The following is a 22,974-nucleotide window of genomic DNA, read 5'->3' as shown; positions in this document are numbered from 1 at the left end:
CCATGTATCAAATATTTTAAATGTTTTAGACATTTAAAAAAAAAACAAATTTTGTTCTTTAAAGTTTCTTCGAATCTTACTGCATATAAACACATTACTGTCATCTCCTGAAAATCATCATCGTCAAAGGCATTGTCCTCTTTCAGTGTATGTGCTCTCACTGTTCATTATTAATACCTCATACTGTAGGTGTTACTGTCTTGACCTACATGGAGGTATCACAGAGAATCTGAGAATAAACAATGATGCGGTTAACCTTGACATTTTAGTTTTTAAATTGGCAAAGAGCCATTTGCACATACACACCTCATTTTGGTGCCATTTTCTGATGAAGTACTGTTTAACCAAGAAAAAAGTATGTAATTACTTACAAAATTAAAATAAATATATTCAATATTCATGAAGTATTTTAAAGAAAGAATGAAAACTCCATTGTTACTAAATAGAACAATTTTATAAGCAGAAAATATAAATAAAAAAAGATTCTTTTTAATGCCTCCACATCAACAGGAATTGTGTTTTTGAGTTTACTGACTAGCCTATTCTAAAAAAAATCCTGTAATGAGTTGATTTCAATTTAGTAAAAAAGTTAATTTGAACTCAAAGTTGAGCTGATTAGCTTATTGTTCAGACGTCAAACATCACATGTACATCATAAAACACTCTTTTGGCCATAGATAACAAATGTATATAATAGTTATAACGACATTTAACTCAAATGTCTAGGAAGTTAAATTAAAATTTTTAAATGGTAAAGCTCTCTGAGGCATAATTTTCTGCAAAACCTCTCTGAACCTTCAGTGCTTGCCAGGAATATATGGGCTTTACTGCACCCCATATATCCTGCATTAGCAGTGGATGGTGGAAGTAAAAAACTTCATGGCAGTAATCCTATCTTTCAGCTTGCTCGCTATTTGTACACTTTGAATTCATTCTCATCAACTGCACTCCAATTTGTAATATTGCTCTTGTTCACTAAAAATCAACAATAACAAACCATAGACAGTTACATTTTAAGTTTGTGCTTGCATTGCTACTGGAGCTATTGTGGCATAAATTGAGTTTCCAAAAATGGTGACCTTAATCTTCAAAATGAGCCAGTGGGTTGATCTCCACCTCTGTTAACTGTACAGTCCCAAACTGCGAGCACCACACCATCATTCTACTGCTAGATAAAAGGAAAATAGGAAGTACTACAGCTCAAGCATGAGTAGGCCTTCTGTGAGTCACGCGTTGCCAGTGACCCGTGCGGCAACCTGATAAATTCACATTATGTCTCAGCTGGCCCTGTGGCATTATACCACGCCAGCATTCCAGCCCAATAGGAAGCTGCCACATGATATGCAGTGACAGCCATAGACCTTTTTTTTTTTTACAGGGAAAGAGTGCAGTCCATATATGGGCATAGCGCGTCTGATAATGTGTGATTCTGCTGAATATGCAAATACAGAGTCAATCTGGGTCAACAAAGTAAATCTTAATACTTTCACGCATGTCAGTACGTTTTTAATAAAAATTTCATCAAAGGGAAGGGTGCCTTTGGGTGAGAAAACATCAGTCCTGTTACCAATGGCAACAAACATTTCAGAAAATGGGCTTGAAAATGAATGGTCGTAGAAAAGAAGAACCAGGCAAATTGGCAGTTAAGGTTAGGCTTGTTTGTTTTATTTATATTAAGGAAAGATGTATCATTCCTAACATAATAAGCAAAAACTTTTCTAATTTTCACCAATATTAAACCCCCCCCTACGAAAAAAAAAAAAAAGAAAGAAATGAGGCATAGACCAAATTTCCATTCCTTACAATAAATTGCATAATGTATGTTAGAGCAAATATAATTTTCAGCAGCAGAGAGGAATCCGCTGAACTGTGTGCTGAACAGAGGTGACCTGGAAACCTCTCATAGTTAAGCAAATAAATCAAAGGTTTTATCTGCCAACAGGACATCGACCTAAAGGCCAACACCCGCACCTTGCACACAGTGCAGTCAAGCATCTGAATAATGTATGGAATGTATGATTTGCAGAACAATTTTAAAGACAGACACACATGGAAACCACTCAGAGCAGGTTCAACAGTGAGACGTGGTTCAAGTGTTTTGGCTTTGGTAGCTTCTGGAGACTGGCAGAGCTCAGAGGGCCTTTAATGTCCCCGGTCTGATGTTCATTTACAAATGACTTTGCCTTCATATGGTTTTCTGATCACAGCTGTAGGTTTCCCCACCTGCAGGCCAAAATCAAAGCAGGAAGAGAGGTTTAGTGAACTTTCTGTCCAGGTACTCATCACCATCTGGATGTTTCAGAATAAAATCTGGTCTTTAGTTCACTGAGGGGGGTTTCACAGTGAGTCCAGTGTTGACTACGTTTATTTATTATTATCACTTTAGGAAGCAGAACCTAACCCCCTATCCCCAACCCTGGTACATTGTGATTAGATATTCATAGAATTAACCAAAGTTAATATTAGAGGCATCATTGACTCGTTCGCTATTCCTTGGAGTCCAATTTTAGGAAATACACTTATCTTTCTCCAATGTTACAGTCTGCTTATTTAATCCCTTAAGCAAAGCAAAAGACAAGAGGCTCACTTTTTGTTACTTATCTGGGCGCAGTGAGCGTATGAACCTGCCAACACAACATATTATTGCCTTTTAAATTCATGTAGCAAACTGCTTATCTGGCAAAGACAGCAACTTTAGTTTTCACTTTGAGATGTTCTTCTTGTGTATATATTCACTCTCTCTTTTTTCTCTCTTTTTTTGTTCACTGTGAGTCATGCTGGTGGTTTTATTCCCAAAGCCATTTTCCTGCTGCCACCTGCTAAACCCATGTTACAGCTGAGGCGCACTGCAGACTGGGGTAACGATTCTCTGCAAATTCGTCACACACAGTTATCTAATCCACTTGTCTCTCTCTTTTTTTTCACCCCCAAAAATCCACACTCAAATAAAATAGATGAAAGCCTGTTTTGTGCAACAAGCTACAAATAGGACACAGAGTGGACACATCCATGAAGCACATTGTTTAAAAGCCGGGATGCTACTTTCTGGTGTTGACGCATATGGGGCTTGACTGACCTGCTCCCTTTGCTTGATTCTTTTGTAAACAAACTCAGAGAAGGGTTTTCTGTGGATGAATTTGCCATGTCCTGGTGACACCTTCAGCTCTCCCGCCTCGTAAACCACTTTGCCTCTGGATATGGTGATGACGGGGACCCCGTGGCACACCATGCCTTCAAAAATGTTGTAGTCCACAGCCTGGTGGTGGGTCTTTGCTGAAATCTTCCTACCAAAACACAATAAAAGATACAGCCATGAGTTTACAAATAGCTGTAGAAAAGTATTTCATCACTAAAGATTTTGATTGTATGCAGCCTGTGGGCAAGTGAAGTTTTCACCATATGCTTTATGAATACAAAGCTGAAAGAAAAGATAACACAAACCTATTGTGAAGTCTTATTGCATTCTGTTCCAACTTGGAACTGATTGAATCAGGGCAAGATGTACCCATACACAGCGTCAAGTTACTGTGGCTCACTTACTGTGCAGCAGCAAGCAGCATAATGGATTATTTATATAACATTTACTCGTGACGCTCTCTTCTCTAAAAAGCTTACGAAGCATATAACACTGGATTCTTATAGTCAATAAATAGGTACCGCAACATTTTAACTGCTGCTGATTACATTCTACATTCTCCTGCTGTATGAGCACAGCCACATAATACTGCAGCACAGTCAGGATCCTGATACAACAAAACTGTCTGCACAGCCTGTGAGTGTTGATGCTGAATATAAATGAATCTTTTTTTATGGAGAGACACAAGATAGAAATCATTTCCAGCTTCTCAGATTATTTATTCAAAAGTACCATGGTAAATATATCGATGGCAGGGTTTGGTTTTATTCAAGCCATATAGAAAACTCAAATATCTTTGGTTGTAGTATGCTAATGTTTTGTTCTCCAACCACATGTCACCAGTGTTAGGATGTAACAATTAATATGAATTCTGATGGAAGATCATTTACATTTACATTACTACATCAGTCTGAGAGCTCGAGTTAACGGTTACATTGCAAACAGACGATGCTTGAACTGTATTCACGTGCTAGTCTGTGAGTCTTTTATATGTGGGATGCATTGCTAATATAAAAATGCTGAAAATGCTTCAACTTTAATAACCTTTGTACTTCACATTAAATCTCTCAGTCTAGCTCTTTTGGGCAGTATACAAACACCAATGTTGCACCATAATTGAGAACTGTCCAGTTATAAAGGCATTTTAATGTAATGTTTAATGTTGTGAGGAAAAGCCAGCCAGCACTCATTGATACCCACAAATACATTCTTATACCTTCATGCAGTGTGTTACAGACCCATAAGTCTAAGTACACTGCTATAAATGGGAAATAGGGGAACTTCAAACCAAGTGATTTGGCATTGAAGCACATTCTCATTAGTGGGAAAACATAAACTCTCTTGAAGGAAAAGTCAATTCATCACTTCATCATGAAAAACACTTTCCACAGCACAGTGATGATGTTGAACACCATCAGTTGTAAATAATACAACTCAAATACTGAATCACTAGTAAAAATTAAAATAAATATGATTCAGCCACCTGAAAGACTGTCTTTTTTTTTTTTTTTTTTTTTTTTTTTTTTTTTGGACGTTATCTTTTCACCTATTCACAAATATGCATATTCTGTTGATTTGTAAAGCCAGACAGCATGCTTCATGTGCACTGACAAAAATAACATGTGTCCTCATTATTCAAGAAGCCCAATTATAAGACACAAGGCAGCTGACTAAGCTTGCTAAGCATCTCTGGTTATGCAACTGTTTGTAGCCCCTTGTCCCGGATGTTATGAAGGGACACTAGCATTGAGGGAAATTAATTGTGCATTTTAACACATGAATTCACCCTGTAACAAACCAAACATGAGGTGCACTCACGCTTGAAAGGCATTGTAACATTGGCAGACGTGCCCACATAGCCGAGACAGAACACATATAAAGATTGAGGAAAGCAGTCGAGGTCCTAGCATGGATGGCGAGCCTCAGGATTGTCCACTGTAACCTCCTTCATAATGCCAAGAGTCTCCAGCACCAGGATTTAATGTGTTTTTCTTCGACTCACATCAGTGATTAGTGACTTCCCAGAGGGGCTCAGCCCAGATTCTCCAGTGAACAGAGCAGTGCAGGGCCATTCTGGGTTATATAAATCTCAGTGCGGTGCAGCAGGGAAAAGACACAGTTCCCTGTACCTGCGTTACTGCATGTTCTCCACAGTGTGACATACTGTTCCGTATGATGATTGGTGATATCACGATCAATTATCATACTCTGAGACTGTTACTCAAAATAGCCTCGTCACTGTGTGTTCTGTACCATGAAAATCGGTTTAACTCCCACACAAACTATTCGCCATCTTTAAGATGCTCACCATGACCTACTAGCGTTGTCTCACTGATGTTGTGTGCATTTACCTTATACAAGTGTGTTTAAAACCTTTGCCGAAAAGTAACCAACAGCCAAAAATAATAATAATTCTAACAGTCTTTTTTTTTTTAACCCAGCTGAGGAACTTGTGCACTGTCATGCTTTCATTTGCAGCTATAATTAAGCGATGAGACACCCTCACTTTTGGATGGAGCACAGACATAATCATCTTATGTGTGTGTGTGTATTGTGCGTTGCTGTGGCACAAGATGAAAGATACATCACTTCTCTTTTTAGCTGCCTGTATCTATAGCCTGTCTGATTTTCTGCTTAAGCTTAAAAACATGATCTTATTTAAATGAAAGCTTGACACCCTGAAGACATGCTTTTCAAGTGTGCCCAGTGTTTCAGCAGCACCATCTGGAGTTAAAGCTGCTGATAGAACTGGTAGAAAGGTCTGCCTTAGTGCACAGAGATAATAGCCCACTGCAGATTTTGGATTACATTTTTAAACTGCCCAAACAGTGGGACAGCTTTCTTTTCCTGTGGAATTCTAAAAGCTTTCTCTAAGTCTGCTGACTGGCCTGAGTCGGGGTTCTCACCTTGTCAACTTGGGGTCCCATATAACCACATCAGCATCTGAGTTCTTAGCGATTCTGCCTTTCTGCGGGTAAAAGTTGAAGATTTTTGCTGCGTTGCTGCTGGTGACGGCAACAAATCGATTCTCATCCATTTTGCCACTGTGCTGAAGAGAGAAAACACACAAAAAACCTGGCCTGAGTGCATTCAACGGCAACAATGTGCAGAATTAGCCGACAAAAGGTCAGCGCTCAACTTTGTAACGAGCAATTCATTTCTGCCAAAAATGGCATCTAATGTGTGATTTGTAAGCGCTGTTGCACGCGGAGCAGATTTCCCATGGTCTTGGGGTAGCTGAGTACAAAACACCATCCTCACAACAATGGGAAGAAAATGCAACATCCGCACTTCACAGTTTACAGTATTACCTTTTCTCTCTGGAACTGAAAAATGGCATTTCAGCTAAAACAAAAAAAAATGGGAGTAGCAGAATAAATACATAAATATAAATTGATATTAAACTTTATTACCACTTCATGTATGTATGGGAGCAATAAATCTAAAATGGGCCCCTGCCACATGCTGTGTAGAGACACTGTGTAGGAGCCTTACGATTTTAACAGATTTTTTGTTTAAATTATTGATATGTTCCCAAAACTGTCACTGACTAAGAGTAATCAGGCTTGACTGTGAAGCATGGTGACGCAGAAAAAATAAATTTTTAAGTCAAAAATAAAATGAATTTCTTGATGCTGTCATTTGCTCTCTTTCGTAAATCTTTTTTTCCGGCCCTCTGCCATGTTGTGGCAGAGTGTGTAATTGCTTGGATAATGGCAGGAAACGACATAAGAGCAGCTACTGCAGTTCAGCATTCCTCCATATCAGCAATGAACAACGTCAGAGCAGTTATAATGTTACAGTGACGCACTACTCCTTTCTCCCAGATGACAGACATTCGGTCCTCCACACCGTTGACTCCGTTGGGGATTTTGGTGAAGTCGTCTTTGCCCAGGGCCTTCTGGCACACACAGAAGGTGCAGTTGTCTGTTCCCGTCACACTGAGATCATCACTAGCACAAATGACAGTGAAATAAATGAATGTATGATTGACGGGATCAACACTGAAATAAATAAACAAATAGAACAAACAAACAACACAGTTACTGAGTTGTGTTGCCTATGAGATGTTTTCCATAAATCCTAGCTGGTATTATTCTGCCATGTCAATTTTAGCCTTTACAATCTCACAGCTACAAACATTTTAACAAACTGTGGTGTCATGAATTCACATATTTCAGTTTGAATTTTCATTTGGGGCTCTTCTCACCATGCCTCCTTATACACTTTCAGTTCCACCTACTTGGCCAGCAGGTCCATGAGGTAACCAGGGGTGCTTGGGTCAGGTCTAAGTGGAGGACCCATGACAAAGCCAGCAGCATGAGCCCACTCTTTGTCCCAATAGTGGGTACCATCTGTACCTAGACCAGCTGCGATGGGCTCCCCAAACACAACTCGACCTATAGAGAAAGGGTTAAAAATATGTTCAGTATTGTTAAAAAATATGAATACTGGCCTTTGACAATCCATTTAGGGAAATTCACATATAAGTTAAATATGGCCATAAACAAAGCCATCTTTTCTCACCCTTGCCCTGCATTTAAACAGCAGGTGGTGATAAGCCCACACTCACCATCTCTACGCGCATTAGAAACCACCTTGGCAGCAGATTTGCTCATGACATGGACCACATACAGTGGGCAGTTGACAGCGTGAGCAATGGTGATGGCCCTCTGGGTGGCTTCAGCCTCCACCTCCTCTGGCCGACACAGCTCATGGCCCTCAGGCCCTGTAATGCCAAGGGCAAGCATCTTTTTAGCTCCCTGTCAGGTCCCAGCAGGAACAAAAAGACAGGATAAAGGTTAAATGATATGAAAGGAAAGCTCGTTACAGCATTTGTCCAGGCAGAGAGACAGCAATGAAAAGGTGAGGAGTGAGTTGAAAGGATTTGGGTTAAAATACAGCACACCAACAAAGAGATTCTTTATGTGGCTGCTGTGAACTGCGGGATCAGAAAGAACATAGGGGCGAAAATTAAGGCAAGAGCTAAAATAAATTTAGCAATTCGCATTCATGCCAATTACTCTAAGCATCACACACTCCACTGGCAGCAAGAATCATGTGCTCCCCACCACTTTCTTGGTGTTTGCTACTCTCTAGTGGTGAGTTGTTGTGATGACATTAAAAAAAGAAGAAGAAGAAAAAAAAAAAAAACTAGAAAATGAAAACACATCCAGACAAATAATGGGTCATTTTCATGGCAGACATTTTGACTGTCGCACTGTAGCAGGAAAGCACAAATGTGTATTATAACATGATGATGGGGCAGCTAATCAGGCGTTATTAATGCTACTAATTACACTGTGAATTTAAGAGCAGGAAGAGGGATATGTTAAATATCTGTGATGAAAAATGCCTGCTCTTGTGAGAGAGTTAATTCTGGAAGCAGGCGGGGTTCTGCTGGAGACTTCTGCTATTTCATCATATCTTGTTCTTATTGCTACAGCAGTATCAGTGGACCTTGAATTATCTGGGAGCACATAGAGGACAGTCAGACATGCCTATTCATTCAGAGCAGACTTTGCTTTTATTGATATTACTGAATTTTTCTATCACTATTTTTGTCACTGTATCTAACTTTTATGGCACTTGGATCTGAGATTCACCCAGCTGTTGTTAAACATGAACCGTTTTACTCAATTTTCAGTACTCAGTATCACTGTCTCATTTTTGCTCATACTGACCTCTGCAATGAGATCGCCATTCTCAGCATGCACCTGAGCTATAGCTCCGATCTGCTTGCACTGGCTGAAGGCGGCATAGAGCTCTGAATCCGACAGCATGAAGACATCTTTATAGGCCATAAACATCTTGAAGGAATTTACTCCTTTTTCTTTGGTCAGAATCTCCATCTCCTTTTTGACCTGGTGAGAAAAAAGAAATAATGGAGTGAAAAAGAGTGAATAAGAAGGCTAAATGTAATTGCTCAGGGTCCTAATAGGAAGCCAGTACATAAACAAGAAGTCCTCTCTTCCCTCTGACATACAGGCCTGGGACACAACGAGGGAACACTTGCTATTAATAATGTTTTTCTATGGCATTTTTATATGTCCTATCTTTAGGAATTTGCCAGTTTAGGATGTATGAATTAAATATATCTGTTGTTACCTGCTTTCACACTCTTGTACATTGTAAATGTTGAACGCTTTGTTATTCAGAATGTTTATTTCTGCTGGGCAAATTTCCAGATGAACAATGCCAATCAGTCAATGAAAGAATCTGTCAGTCTTTGAATACCATTGATTCTTATGTCTCTGAACAGTAACCCTTAAGTAGTCTATCTGTGTGTAAATCTGTGTGGTGCAAAATCTTTTTTGGACTATTTCAAACATTAGTAGAGTCAAAATTCAAGTGGTGTTATACTTTTGGGCCTTACTTTTTATTTATTCATCTATTTTTATTAACACCTATCTGCCCATTCACCTTGTCACTCCACCACGTCACAGCGACATGCAGCGAGTAGTCACAGCAAACTTTAGGGTCAGCTGTCTCACGCCAGCAGTTGTAGGCCTCCAGTAGACTCTTGCCCTTTTGGGGGATGACAAAGTCCAGGATCATTGTGGTCCCTCCTGCCAGAGCGGCCTATTGAAACACACACAGCATGTTCCACATATATGAATTAAAGATTAATCCATAGAATTACCTGGAATAGGTACAAAAGATTTTTAAAACAATAAAACAGACAATTTTAATTTCAGTGGAAATAGTTTGATCAACTTAGCAAATAGCAGCATTATTGTGTCACTTCCACGAAAATGTGATGTTTAAAAACATTTATGGCATGACATTGACAGATTACATGTGTGGCAAAACAAGTCCACTTAATACACTGATCAGGCATAACATTATGACTACCTTTCTAATATTGCTTCCCATTTTGCTGCCAAAACAGCCCTGACCCTTAGAGGCCTTGATTCCACTCAACCCCTGAAAGAGTGCTGTGGTATGTGGTACCAAGGTGTTACCAGAAGATCCTTTAACCCACTGGGGTCCAGATGGTAATTGGCAATTGTTTACTACTTTTGATTTAACTTTTGTATTACCTTAAAAACTTTTAAGGTAAATACTTTGTATTTACCTTGCCTTGTTTTTTTTTTCAGCATAACCTCACATGTGATTTTAGTTGTTTTTCATTTTGACATATATACGTATACTAACACATTGGACTTAAAAATCACACAATAACAAAATCCGAGGAGGATTTTTTTTTTTTACTTTGAAAACCACAAACATGTTTAACAATAACTTAGAATGTTGATATAAATTATAAATTTCAAAGATAAGAAAGAAATGAATTTAGCAGTTAATTACAACTATTTACATTAAAATGCAGGCAAAGCCTCAGGCGTTTTTTTGTACAACTATTCACAAAACAGTCAGGTATCCACACTAATTGCTATTATTATCTGAAAACTCGCTATCCATATCGCTTTCCCCTCTTTCTCAGCGACCAAATGCGTGTTGTCGTATCATTTCTGATGAGTTGATGCGGTGCATTTTTCCACCAATAGGAAAGGGGCTTTCGTGCTTCTTTCTGCTTCTGAGAACATTCTTTGTTTAAAAAATAAATAATTAAAATAAAACACGTTTTTTACGGTTTCCTGCTGCACCAAATGTTACGGCAATACTAAGGAAAGGGCATATATTATTTATCATAAGTCTGCTTACTTGGCCTATTGACACAATATAAAAGTGAACTGGTATATAGTTTGAAGTCTGCACTTCACACACAACCTGAATCAGAGACTCAGCGCAGCTGCCTTGCTGCTGCTGCATCATCTGTGCTTTGGAAGCGCCGTCCTTTTACTCCAAAGAGTTCAGACCTGCAAGTTGTGAAATGCGGCCTCCTCTGAACTGTTTGTCCAGCACACCCCACAGATGCTCCATAGAACTGAGATCTGACACCTTGAATTCATTCTCCTGCTGAAAGAGCAGGGAATCCCCATGAATGGGTGTACAGGGTCTGCATCAATGCTGAGATGATCAACTTAGCGCCGGACTTGTGATAGGAGCCGGGAAGGCAGGAGAGAAGACTGGACACCGGAAGGAAGCTTCGCCCTCGGCGAGTGAGGGGAAGCAACGTGGAACTACAGAGCTGCGTCGCCATTTCTCCTCCGTTGTGACCTAGCAGATTTTAGTTTTAATGAACTCTTAATGATTTTAACCCGGACAAATTCAGAAGGCACCCTGCACTGTTTTGGGCTGCAGTGGTTATCTTAGCTTTTATATAACACTGTCTTTGGTTGACAGAGTGCGGTTTGGGATTGGTGTGTTTTGTAATCATGTTGTAGGCTAGCTGGAAGAGCACTGCCTCTGTCATCACCAGACCAAAGGGCTTGTTTCACGTCTGTGTTTTTGTTGCTCTTTTTCTAACTCTGCTCATCCCTGATTTTATTAAGAAACTGTGTAGCTTATAAACAGCGTCCTTGGCTCTTTTAACCTAGGTGGTGTTGTTGGGTTCTGCATACTTTTAACTTAATCAAAAAATGTTTAACCTTGCCAAATTTCCCAAAGCATCACAACCACTATGTTTACATGACACCTAAAAAAAAACCTAATTATTGCATTACTACGACTAAAACTGGACTTTTAAAACTTGACTGAAATGCCTCTGCCCGCATGCCTTCTTCCCATAGTGCATCCTAGTGCCATGCGTTCTCAGTTAAGCAATGTGCATGCAGACACCCAGGCAGCCACTTGATGTAAAAGACAGAGTGATTTATTAGACCAGGCCATCTTCTTCCATTATGGCGTGGTCAAGTTCTGATGCTCACATGCCAATTGTTGTTGCACAAGGGTCAGCATGGGCACCTTGAGCGGTCTGCAACTATGCAGCCCAGACGCAACAAACTGCGATGCGCTGTGTATTCTGACACCTTTCTATCAGAACCAGCATTAAGTTCTTCAGCAATTTGAGAAACAGTAGCTCTTCTTTTAGATCAGACCACATGGGCCAGCCTTCGTTCCTCATGTGCATCAGTGAGCCTTGGCCCCCCATGACCCTGTCACTGGTACACCACTGTTATTTCCTTGGACCACTGTTAGATACTGACCTCTGCAGACTGGGAACACCCACAAGAGTTGCCTAATATATCCCACCCACTAAAACCCAGCCACCATGATGTAGAGATAACCACTTCACATGTCAGTGGTCAGAATGTTATGCCTGATCAGTGTAGACTTGACATTTAAATATATTAAATGCAACTGTTTTGCTACACATTGCGCAACATAATGCAGTGATCTGTGGAACAGTGTGCAAGGCAGATTACACAACACCAATCTGAGTCAAGTAGCACGAACCACATAGTTTTGCACTTCTGTATCAGTGCGGTCAGACCAGTGAAGTATTGAGTAACACTGACCCTTGATCAGCAGACTAGAGCGTTGTGGTAGGAAACTGAAGAAGAAAATCGGTTTGGTGTATACTTCTGGTAAAACTGCCCTTGTGTTAGTGCTAAAATAGTTTTTATTATTGAGACTGGAGTTTGGGTTCTTGTTGAGTATCTGTTGTGACTGCTAAACATTTCTCTTCCCATCATCCTGAAGTGTTGTGCCTGATGTGTCCACACAGTCACTTCCCCATAGTAATACATGTGATTGTCTCAAGTCTTACAAAGCTGACGTGCCCTAACACCCTCTGGGGTTTATTATGACTAACTGGTGGGGATGCCTGTTAAACAGTAACTACCCAAGTGTGGTTTTATGTATATTTAAGGTGTGATTTATTTTTATCAGCTGGCAGTTTCTAGTTTCATGTTATTGATTTCATATATACATACATATATATATATATATATATATATATATATATATATTAAAATAAAACTTAAGTGATCCCTTGGGGAAAAATAACAAGCAACCTAACATTCTGTGAACAAAACATATTTAACCAGCTACAAATGATGTCAGCTGCCAGTGACTTTGGCTACACATTGATGAATCAGGAACATTGTATTTTCTCGTCGTGCAACATAATTATAAACTTTTCCTTTGTTTGTTTTTTTTTTTTGGAGGCATATTTTCATGTTTTAGCATTTTACATTTTTTTTTTTCATGAATTACTACCTTGTAAAAAGAGCATTTCTGTGCTGTTGTTGGGTTACTTTTGTCTGGCCAAAGACAGGAGTGCGCCTCTGTTTTCAGCTGTGGCAGGTACGGTGCAGGAGACAAACGAAATGAAAACCTTTTTTTGCCTTACGTTTGCTTGTTTCAGGAAGCACAACAGGGAACTCTTACAAAACCTACAATCTCAATCTTTTATTTGTGCAGGCAGCATTACAAAAAAATGTATGTGCATATGTAGCTATATGCTGCAGAATCTGTCTGTTTTGTTAATGAAAGGTACTAACGGCTCAAACATTCCCTTGCTGTGTTGGAATTAACGCACATAGCTGCGAGGAACCTCACTTATCTAACTCATGCAACTTATTTTATGTAAATGAAATGTCTCCACCTTAGTTCCGATGTGGAAGTCATCCACAGCCTTGGTGCCCATGAACGCCAGCTCCATATGCGTGTGCGTGTCGATGCCACCCGGCATCACCAGTTTATCTGTGGCATCAATGACTCGCGTCCCCGCCGGGATCTGAAGACCCATTCCGACTTCAACTATTTTCCCATTTTCTATGTAGACGTCGGCGATCGCGGAGCAGTCTTCATTCACAACCCTGCCTCCTTTAATGAAGATCCCGCTGGACTCCATGCCTGCTGTGCGCGGCTGAGAGCGGGCTCGGGCCGGATCAGAGAACCAGAGTTGGGATGGACGTCAGAGGAAAGTATCGGATGCGCTCCAAAACTCTGCAGTCTGAGCAGAAACTTTCCAAAGCCGCGCAGATGAGCTGTGTGTGTGTGTTTGTGTTAACTCCTGAATCGGAGGAAACAGACACCGCCCCTGTGCTCCATTTTATTACAACCCCGCTGCAACATAACATTCATGACGATTCCTGACGATTGGCAGCCACCTGACACGCATGATGAACACTTTGGAGTCAGGAGTCATTTAATTCAGGTCATATGCACATTCTCCATTATTCAGTTTGTGCTGTTGGATCACTATTTAAGCCAATATATTATTTCTGTGTGTGTCCCTCTTATTTTATACTTTTACTTTCATTTTCTTCCTATTGCTATCTAAAATGCTTGCATATTGAGAGCGAAGTGAACCGGAGTCACATTCCTCGTTTGTGCGCACAAACCTGGAGCCTCATTTATAAATCTGTGCGTAGGATAGTTACTAAAAGTGTACGTCCAAAAGCCAAAGTTTGCGTAACCCAGAAAATATTCAGATTCATACAATATAAAAAAAGACAATGTGCAAAAATGTACCTTTAGTTGTCTTTATAAACGACATCCTGATGCAGTCTGGCACCTTGTTCATATCCCGCCTATCTTGAAGGCGGATTCTGCTGCTAACCAAATCTGCTTCCTTGACATCACGGGAGCCGACATGGATCTACCAATATCCCTTGCAAGCTGCCAATCGGTCACAAGAGCAGAATCAGTCAGGCTCATGGTGTCCTGGCCATCAGGGCTGGCAGTATTGCTAAGAGTTGCTAACAAAATAGCAAGAGCATTTCCCAAGCCGGCTGCCCATGTGGCTGCATTATATGTGCAACACACTAGTCGGTCAGTCTTGTTGTGGACAGCGTGGATTTGCAGTCACACACTCCAGGCCCCGGGGAGGTCAAAGCCGCCATTTCCCTTTCAAATTTTTGCCACACTTTGTAAACCTTTGGATGACATCCACGGATAGGGGCTCATCGTCACCTATTGCTAAGGCTTGACGTCCCCCAGGTGAGTGGACTTAAGTTCTTCAGCAGCACCCTCAAACTGTTCGTCACCCTCAAAGGACGAGTCGTTGGCATCAAGGGAGAGCATATTAGGCACTATCGTGTCATTATCATCGTTATAAGGTGGTTGCTTGACAGGAGATGGTTATTCCAAGCACACTTGCGCCAATGAGGCCACTGTTGAAGGACAATGGCCCTCCACCTTACACAATCTACTTGGCAAACCAAGTATGGCAGCTAGGATCTGTAGCTGAGTGTCATCCCATAAACCACTAATGCTACTAGGCGGACTAAGTGCAGACTGCAGAGTCCCATCTTACACTTCTGAGCACCTTTTTCTCGAAGCACGTCTCCTTCCCTTTGGCCGAGCAGGTGAAGGCTGTATACTTCTCGATCTCTGAATACGCCCTTCCAGAGGCAGCTCAACTGCTGCTGCACAGGGATTCTCAATATCATTCAACGAATATGCAAGCTGCTCAGGCAAGCAAGGTATTCACAGTGGCCATCATGGGGGTCCATGGCGGCCTGGCAGAAACAGTGCAGATGTAAAGAAAGAAAAAGTCAATTTTTTTAAGTTAATACTGCTGAGAAATGGCTCGAAAACAACAGCACTTGCCGGATTAAACGCAGCTAGTAACAATTTATCACTAGGTGCGACTAATAAGGTTACTTGAAAATACAGAGGAGAGGTTCCGCATGCAATATAACTCTCTGCCTCGCAATGATACACAAAGCACAAGAAAACAGGAATGACTTGTTAAAAGTGGGGGGTCCCAAACACACTTACATGCAGGTCTTGGATGAGACGAGTGAAGCAAAAGAGATCACTGGGGTGCTATTGTGGTCGGCAAGCCGAGCCTCCTAAGGTCAGACACATGACATCGTTGATATTAAGGTTTGGAGAATAGGGAGATTAGGGAATCGTTCGAAGTAAAGACCGTGGTGATAGTCTGAGTGAGGCTGAAATAGATGTTGTAGCAGCAGAGAAACGCGGCCAATCCTTTTGTGTGTACTATTGGGGTTCGTTTATTGTCCTCCCCCTGAGTTCCCTGCTTGATGAGACACTTCCAGGTCCGACATGTTGACCCTCAACAGGTATGGCTGCCAGTAGTTTGATATCCCTGGTTGCTCGATCTCTTGTACTGTTGACTGAGCAGCCGATCGGGTCCCAGGTCCCTGTGTGCACACCATGGGACGTATTTAATGGTGGTCAGTATCTTCTCCTTGCACACTGTTGTGTATGTTAAGTGGCTAATGCTAGCATGGTTACATGTGGAATCTGAAAACTGCTCTTTCCCTCCTGCTTCTTGCGCGCGCGTGCTCGTGTGTGTGTGTGTGTGTGTTTGTCAGCGGCCTGTAACAGGTCTGAAGCTTTTGTCGCTGCTGTGTGAAGAAAATATTTTTGTTGGGAACAGCTGTAATCTGCTGATTGAGTTCTCAGCTCTGATGCATGACGTCCTGATCAGCTGACTGGGACTGCTCCTTTCTGCTGTTGTGTGCCCACTGCTTGATGTTGCTCATGGCATTGTGTTTTTCGTCTGCCTGTTTGGCAGCACATCTGGACGGCTGCCATCTTTAACCCGGGTCTCATCCCTTGTTAGGTCTTTAGCTGGGAAAACATTTTTAATTAATGATTTTATCACTGAGCACACCCTGGATTTTATGTTTTTAACTGAAACTTGGTTAGACCAAAATAACAGTGCTGCTGTTCTCATTGAGTCAACCCCTCCTGGGGTCCTCCCTTATAGTTTTATCAGTCAGGCCAGAGCGAGCAGGAGAGGAGGAGGGGTTGCAGTCTTATTTAATGAATCACTTCAATGTAAGCAGTTATCTCCTGGAAGTTTTCAGTCTTTTGAATATGTAGCTATACAGTTGAAGTCCTCATCCAGAGTCCTGTTTCTGAATGTCTACAGACCCCCCAAATACTGTGCAGACATTTTTTATGACCTCAGCGAACTGCTGTCTATGATCTGTGTTGACTTTGACTGTATAATTATTGTTGGTGATTTTAACATCCATGTGGACAACTCTCAGGACAAAAAGACTAAAGACCTGAGTAACACTTTGGACAACTTTGGGCTGACACAGCATGTAAACCCCTGTCTGGGCGTTCAATCAATGAGCTCGTCAGTAGCTTCAATGCTAAAATGTTAAATGTTATGGATACTATTGCTAAGGATGAAGTCTCCATGGCAAAGTTCCACACTGGTAAAAAATGGGAAAAGAGAGTGTTGGAAAGCTGAGCGCAGATGGAAAAAAACAAATCTCCAGGTTCATTCTGACATTATCACCAAAAACAGTCATAATTCCCGGGTCTTATTTGCCACAGCAGACAGGCTAACAAACCCTCCTGTATCAGTGGCAACTGAATTTCATTCCACCATGGCCTGCAATGACTTCACAGGCCATGGCCAAATTCTTCACAGACAAAATCCAAGCTATTAGACAAGCAGTTGGTACATCAGCAGCAGGTTCAGCACATGTACCGTGTCCACCGAAAACTGATTTAAACACCATGACACAGTTTCAACCCATTAAAAGCAAAGACCTGGAGGACATCTTATGTCAGCTGAACTCAAGACACAAATGAACAACTACAGGCCCATCTCAAATCTCCCATTTTTAAGTAAGATAATTGAAAAAGTGGTTTTTCAACAGCTCAATCACTTTTGAACACAAAATAACTGCTATGATGCCTTCCAGTCAGATTTTAGACAGCACCACAGCACTGAGACTGCTCTGACCAGAGTGTTTAATGACATATGTCTGAACACAGATGATGGAAAAATGTCAGTCTTAGTTTTACTGGATCTCAGTGCTGCATTTGATACAGCTGACCACAATATATTACTCAAACGACTGGAGAACTGGGTGGGTCTTTCCAGAACTGCACCAAACTGGTTCAAAACATACTTAGAGAACAGGAAGTACTTTGTGTTAATAGGGAACTTTACACCTGAGCAGACAAAAATCACATGTGGATTTCCCCAAGGCTCCATCCTGGGACCTCTTCTGTCTAACATTTACATGCTTCCACTGGCACAGATTATCCACCTTATTTTCAAACACAGAAGTAGATAGTGACTTCTGTGTTTTTGTGCAGCACTTCCGGTCTGCCACTTTCCCTTACCGGAGCTAACAGTGCAAGCTAATGTTGATCAACAGTGTTGTGGGTACACTATAAAGAAACCTTAAAAAAACAAGATGGGAGGCTGGTACCACATCCTCAGACACTTACCGACTGACAGTACCAGTTCCAGTACAAAGCTGATGCCCAAATCAAAGCCGACCACAAGTCTGCTGGCGTCCTTACTACATCGGCCGGTTGTTTCTGCAGTCACACATGAAATAAAAATTCAATTGACACTGGAAAATGAGAAGACGTTTTATGCAGCATCAAGTTGTATGTGTAATTATATAGTCTGAAAATCTTTTGGTGCCAGTTCTTGAAATATAATCACAAAAATAGAAGAATTAATGAGAAATAGAGGTGACAAACACAAACTGTTCAGAATAAAGCGAGCTCATTCAAGAAACACCCTCTTTCTCATAAATTCTAATTGTTTGGAATGTAAACATACACATTATGTATGTATGTACATCACATGTACAAATGAATGAACAATTGAGGCACAGTGGTCTGTCACTACATAAATAAAAACAAGCGGACATGACGTTTTTTCCTAAATTAGATTGCCATTTTTACTCAGCATCCTCATGGATGAACCACAAGCAAAGGGATTTAGCGTCTTTCGGCGGAGGATGCAGATCATATGGCACCTTCCTTCCACATTCAGTTTTTGTACGCAGCCAATGTTCAAAACACTCCCCCTCTAGGTAAACTTATCATTTATACCAGTTATTATTGTAGCCCCTAACAGCACAAGAGACCCCGGTCTTCCTTGAAGCTATTACTTAACCAAAAACAAAACAAAACACAAATATCTCTCTGTAGCTGCTGTAGACACAAGTTAGCTAATAGCTACACAGTGGTGGTCTTTGGAGCCAAAGAGAAACGATTACAGGTCACTATAGAGCTTCAATCTATACACCTAAAAACCACCAACCTGGCCAGAAATTCAGGTGTAGTGATGGACTCAGACCTAAATTTGGAAAAACACATTAAGGCAACAACAAAGTCAGCCTACTACCACCTTAAGAATATATCAAGGTTAAAAGATCTGATGTCCTAGAAGGACCTGGAAAAACTAGCCGCATCGTCTTTAGTAGACTTTACTAATCTAACAGCATCTTTACAGGTTCATATTTCAATCATATTTTAACTACTGATTTTATCTGATTTTATCTATCGTTCTTATTTCTTTCTTTCTTTTCTTTCTTCTCTGTTCAAACTTAAATCATGCTATGTTTTAATGTCTCTGTAAAGCACTTTGAATCACCCTGTTGTCGAATTGTGCTATACAAATAAACTTGCCTTACCTTGCCTTGTTTTAACGTGCCAGTGCAGTGTGGGATTACACCCTCATTATATCTGGTTCATTTTAACCATTTTGCTTATCTTTCTTGTTAACTTGTTTGTTTGTTTGTTTGTTTTTTGCCAATTTGTTTTAGACATCTAGCTTTTTGTGGTCTTTGCATTATTTTTGTTAAATTTCGTCCATGGGCAGTTATTGTTTTGTATCGCGGTTTTTTTTTTTTTTTTTTAAGTTGCCTAAGTACTGCAACCTGTCCATTATGTTATATTTTGTTATCCTTTGGTTCCTTTTGGTTGATGTTTTTTTTTTTTTTTTTAAGTTCCAAAGAACACCAGGGGTAAAGTATACTCTAATGCATTTATCTGTAATAGTTATTCAAAACAGAACAGGACTGTTTTATTGCTTTATAGCTTATACTTGTGAAATCACTCTTTCTGGTTCTCCTTTGGAATTTGCTGTTTAATTATTAACCAATACTTTATTATTATTATTTATTAGCCAACCAATTGTTACACTAGTTTAAGATGGACCTTAGTAAAAATCTGAAGCTATAAATTGTGTGAAAGCCAAACTTAAAAAATATTATTATTATTCAGATATCAAATACAGCTGGATTGAATTGACATTGGCCCATTTTAAAGAACAGAAAATGTCTATAAAAGAACAATTGAACACTGCCTGTGGTGATGTGAAGACTGGGACAGGTGTGTCAGTGCAGGGGCTCTCAAACTTTTTGGGTCCAGGGACTGATTATAGGGGAGAAAATTTGCCATGTACCATTTACCTGTACTTATGGTTTGTTGCAGTTAAAGTGGAAAAAGATGATTCACAGAGGTAAGTGGTAAACTATTTCTCTAACTATCTGCATGTCCTCAGCAGAGACTATGGGATGCTCATGAGAGCCGAGGCTGCGGAAATCGGCCCTTTAATGTTCTATCACAGGATAACTGCATCCGTTGCTCTTCTGCCTTACCTGTCAGACCATTTGCTGTTGCAACTGATGCAAAAGGATTGCGCCCCTGATCAGTTTTCACATCAGAGGAGTATGAGCAGAAGTTTTCTTTTGCCTTTGAACTTTGTGTGCTTTGTAATCAGATGCTGTTTTAGCTTGGTTGGCTTCAAGGCTTGAAACCAAACTTGAAATAAATGTTGTCATATTTTGTCATTTTAGATGGTTTGGTCTTAGCACCAGATGATGGTCTGGACGCAGGCTTATTTGAATAGGTATCCATCGTAGCTAGCAAAAAATGCTAAGCAGCAGCAAGAGCTGTGGGGTCAAGGAGTAAGTAAGGTCAGGGGAGTAATTTCACAATCATATGAGAGTTTTTATCTACCCAAGGCTTAGGTAGGCAGGAGTAATTGGTTTAGTACGATTGTTTTATCAGCACATTAGTCCTCATATGTAGTTATGTTTTGTTTTAGTTTTTTTAATTATGTGTAATAACCAATAATTTATTGCACATTATATTACGGTCCCCTAGCTTTGGTGCATAGACCCAAGGCAGTCCAGGGACCCCAGTTTGTGAACTGCTGTGTTAGTGGACGGGGAAAGAGGTGAGCATGTGGACCTGAAGACAGGAAAAGAAATGCAAGGACATCTGGTGGACAGAAGTGTCACAGCAGGTCTGAGGAGAAAACATGGCAGAGGAGAGATGTGCAGGAGCTGATCCGTGAGCTGGGGCAGGTTTTTGCTTTTATTTGTTCTACTAAAACAACCCATATTGCAAAACCCACGACCATGAGAGTCAAACACACTCTTTATTTGCTACTTGTATAGAATCATAGAAAATAAATGATAAGAATGATTATGTTGTTTGTGTGCTTTGTAGATTGTAATTTTGTAGCTATGTTAGTCAAAGACATACAGGAGAGGAGTAAGTGGTGACATAATCATACCAATCGATTACTCAAAGGACCCGAATGAAGGCTCAATTTTTTCTTCTTAATTTTCCATCATTCTCAGCAGCAGTAGTATACTTGCAGAATAATTTATATGTATCAGCCAAAGCAACTGTTGCAGTATAGAAAGTAGCTGGTTTTAACCAAAGTGCTTCTTTTTGTGTGTATTCTTTGGACCAATCAGTGAGGCTGGACAAAAAGTTTCATACTAAGTGACTTTTGCCTCTGGATTTCTCTGAAGTAAAACATTAATGCTTATGTCATGGAGTAGTGTGGGATCATGGGAAGGGTTGTCTTTTCTACCATGCTTATCATCTTCTCCAAATTTGGACTCCTTCAGTGTCAGTCATAGCAGAAGTTTTTACTGGCAACTGAATTTTCCACAGGGGTCTCCTCCTCTTCAAAAAAACAAAAAACAAAGAAACAATTCTGTTTTGCCGAGACTCCAAGGACATGAGATGTTAGGAAGCAGGAGCTGTGCATTCCTGAATGTGAGATCTGGATTTCCGATCAGTAAAATCTTTCATCTGGTTAAAATATCTGAAAACAACCAAGAGATAAAAGTGTATCTTAAAAATGTGGCATAAAATTGACTAAAAAGTCAATGTTGGCTCTTTAACATGGATTTCTCTAGGGCTGAGACATTTGGGATGATGTTTTGACACAATTTACAAAAACATAGGCGTAGTCATTTATGGACATTTCATGTTGGGGGAGTCACAGTTATTTTGTGGGATAGTATATTTTATATATTATTATATGAGGGCTAAGGATGATTCATATACTGGACAGCATTTCTAACAGGTGTCGCAACAGCAGCAGTAGTGTGGCAGTGACACGGTGCAGCTAAATATTCTCTACATAATCTCTAATCTATGAGAATTGATGATCATTCAGGATGCTTGGGACCTCAATCACTGGTTCAGTAACAAACTGGTATTGTTTACATTTATTATCTAAAAAAAAAAAAAAAAAAAAAAAAAAAAAAAAAAAAAATCCCCCAAAATGCAGCTGGCTTCTGATAAAGCTGTGATATCCCTGGAGCATGCAACTTCCTCGCTTTCACACAGAGATGTTAGCCACTCGGAGAGATTAGCATTTCACTGCAGCGGATTGGTTGTCTGCACCGCATCAGTCCAGACAACTTTTCTCATCCATTAGTGTATTACGAAAACAAGACACATTGGAGAGACAAAGATGCATGCACTGGTGAGATAAGCGCACGCACAGGGCTTAGGAACACCTAACCTTCACAGTTGCAATAAACAATAACATGTGACTTAAGAGGATTTACATAAGATGAGAGGAGTAATCAGAGGGAGTGAAAAAACCAATGAGGCAGCAATGGCATCTCCTCAAAAGTCTCTGTGTTGCTGAATGAGGAAAGTTGCCATTCTGCTGGATTTAGAGTAAGGCTGTTGTTATCATTTTATTTCCTCTACCAACACAGCGAACCAACACAGATGTCAGTCTCTTTTCCACTGAACTGAAATTCTCCGTGCATCTCCAAGTGTTGACATGGTAAGACTCCAGCCTTAGAAGGGTATAGAATGCAGAGAAAGTGACATGAGATAATGTTCGGGCAGATTATAAGTGCGCTCTGCTCAGACAGGAGGATTGTTTGGTGTGTTCTTGCTCGACTTAACACGGCTGCACCTACAGTAAGTATGCATTCACGATACCGTGCTACACATCTGAAAGAGAAACAAAT

The 22,974-nt window shown here is 40.4% G+C and overlaps 1 protein-coding gene across 1 annotated transcript; it reads right to left on the bottom strand.

Moving 5' to 3' along the window:
- Nucleotides 1–1,630: 1,630 nt before the first annotated feature.
- Nucleotides 1,631–14,031, bottom strand: dpys (dihydropyrimidinase). Its single transcript, XM_029503545.1, has 9 exons — nt 13,593–14,031; nt 9,560–9,718; nt 8,821–9,000; nt 7,710–7,899; nt 7,380–7,536; nt 6,948–7,089; nt 6,043–6,185; nt 3,077–3,284; nt 1,631–2,223 (listed from the first exon to the last, which is right to left on the bottom strand). The coding sequence occupies exons 1-9, from the start codon at nt 13,839–13,841 to the stop codon at nt 2,164–2,166; spliced, it is 1,488 nt and encodes a 495-aa protein (XP_029359405.1). The 5' UTR covers nt 13,842–14,031; the 3' UTR covers nt 1,631–2,163.
- Between the last annotated feature and the right edge of the window lie 8,943 nt (nt 14,032–22,974).

The sequence above is a fragment of the Echeneis naucrates genome, chromosome 6 (assembly GCF_900963305.1).
Source record: "Echeneis naucrates chromosome 6, fEcheNa1.1, whole genome shotgun sequence".
In the NCBI taxonomy this organism is placed as follows: domain Eukaryota; kingdom Metazoa; phylum Chordata; class Actinopteri; order Carangiformes; family Echeneidae; genus Echeneis; species Echeneis naucrates.
Note: the sequence above shows the minus strand (reverse complement) of the source record. Positions and strands in the feature narration are given on the sequence as shown.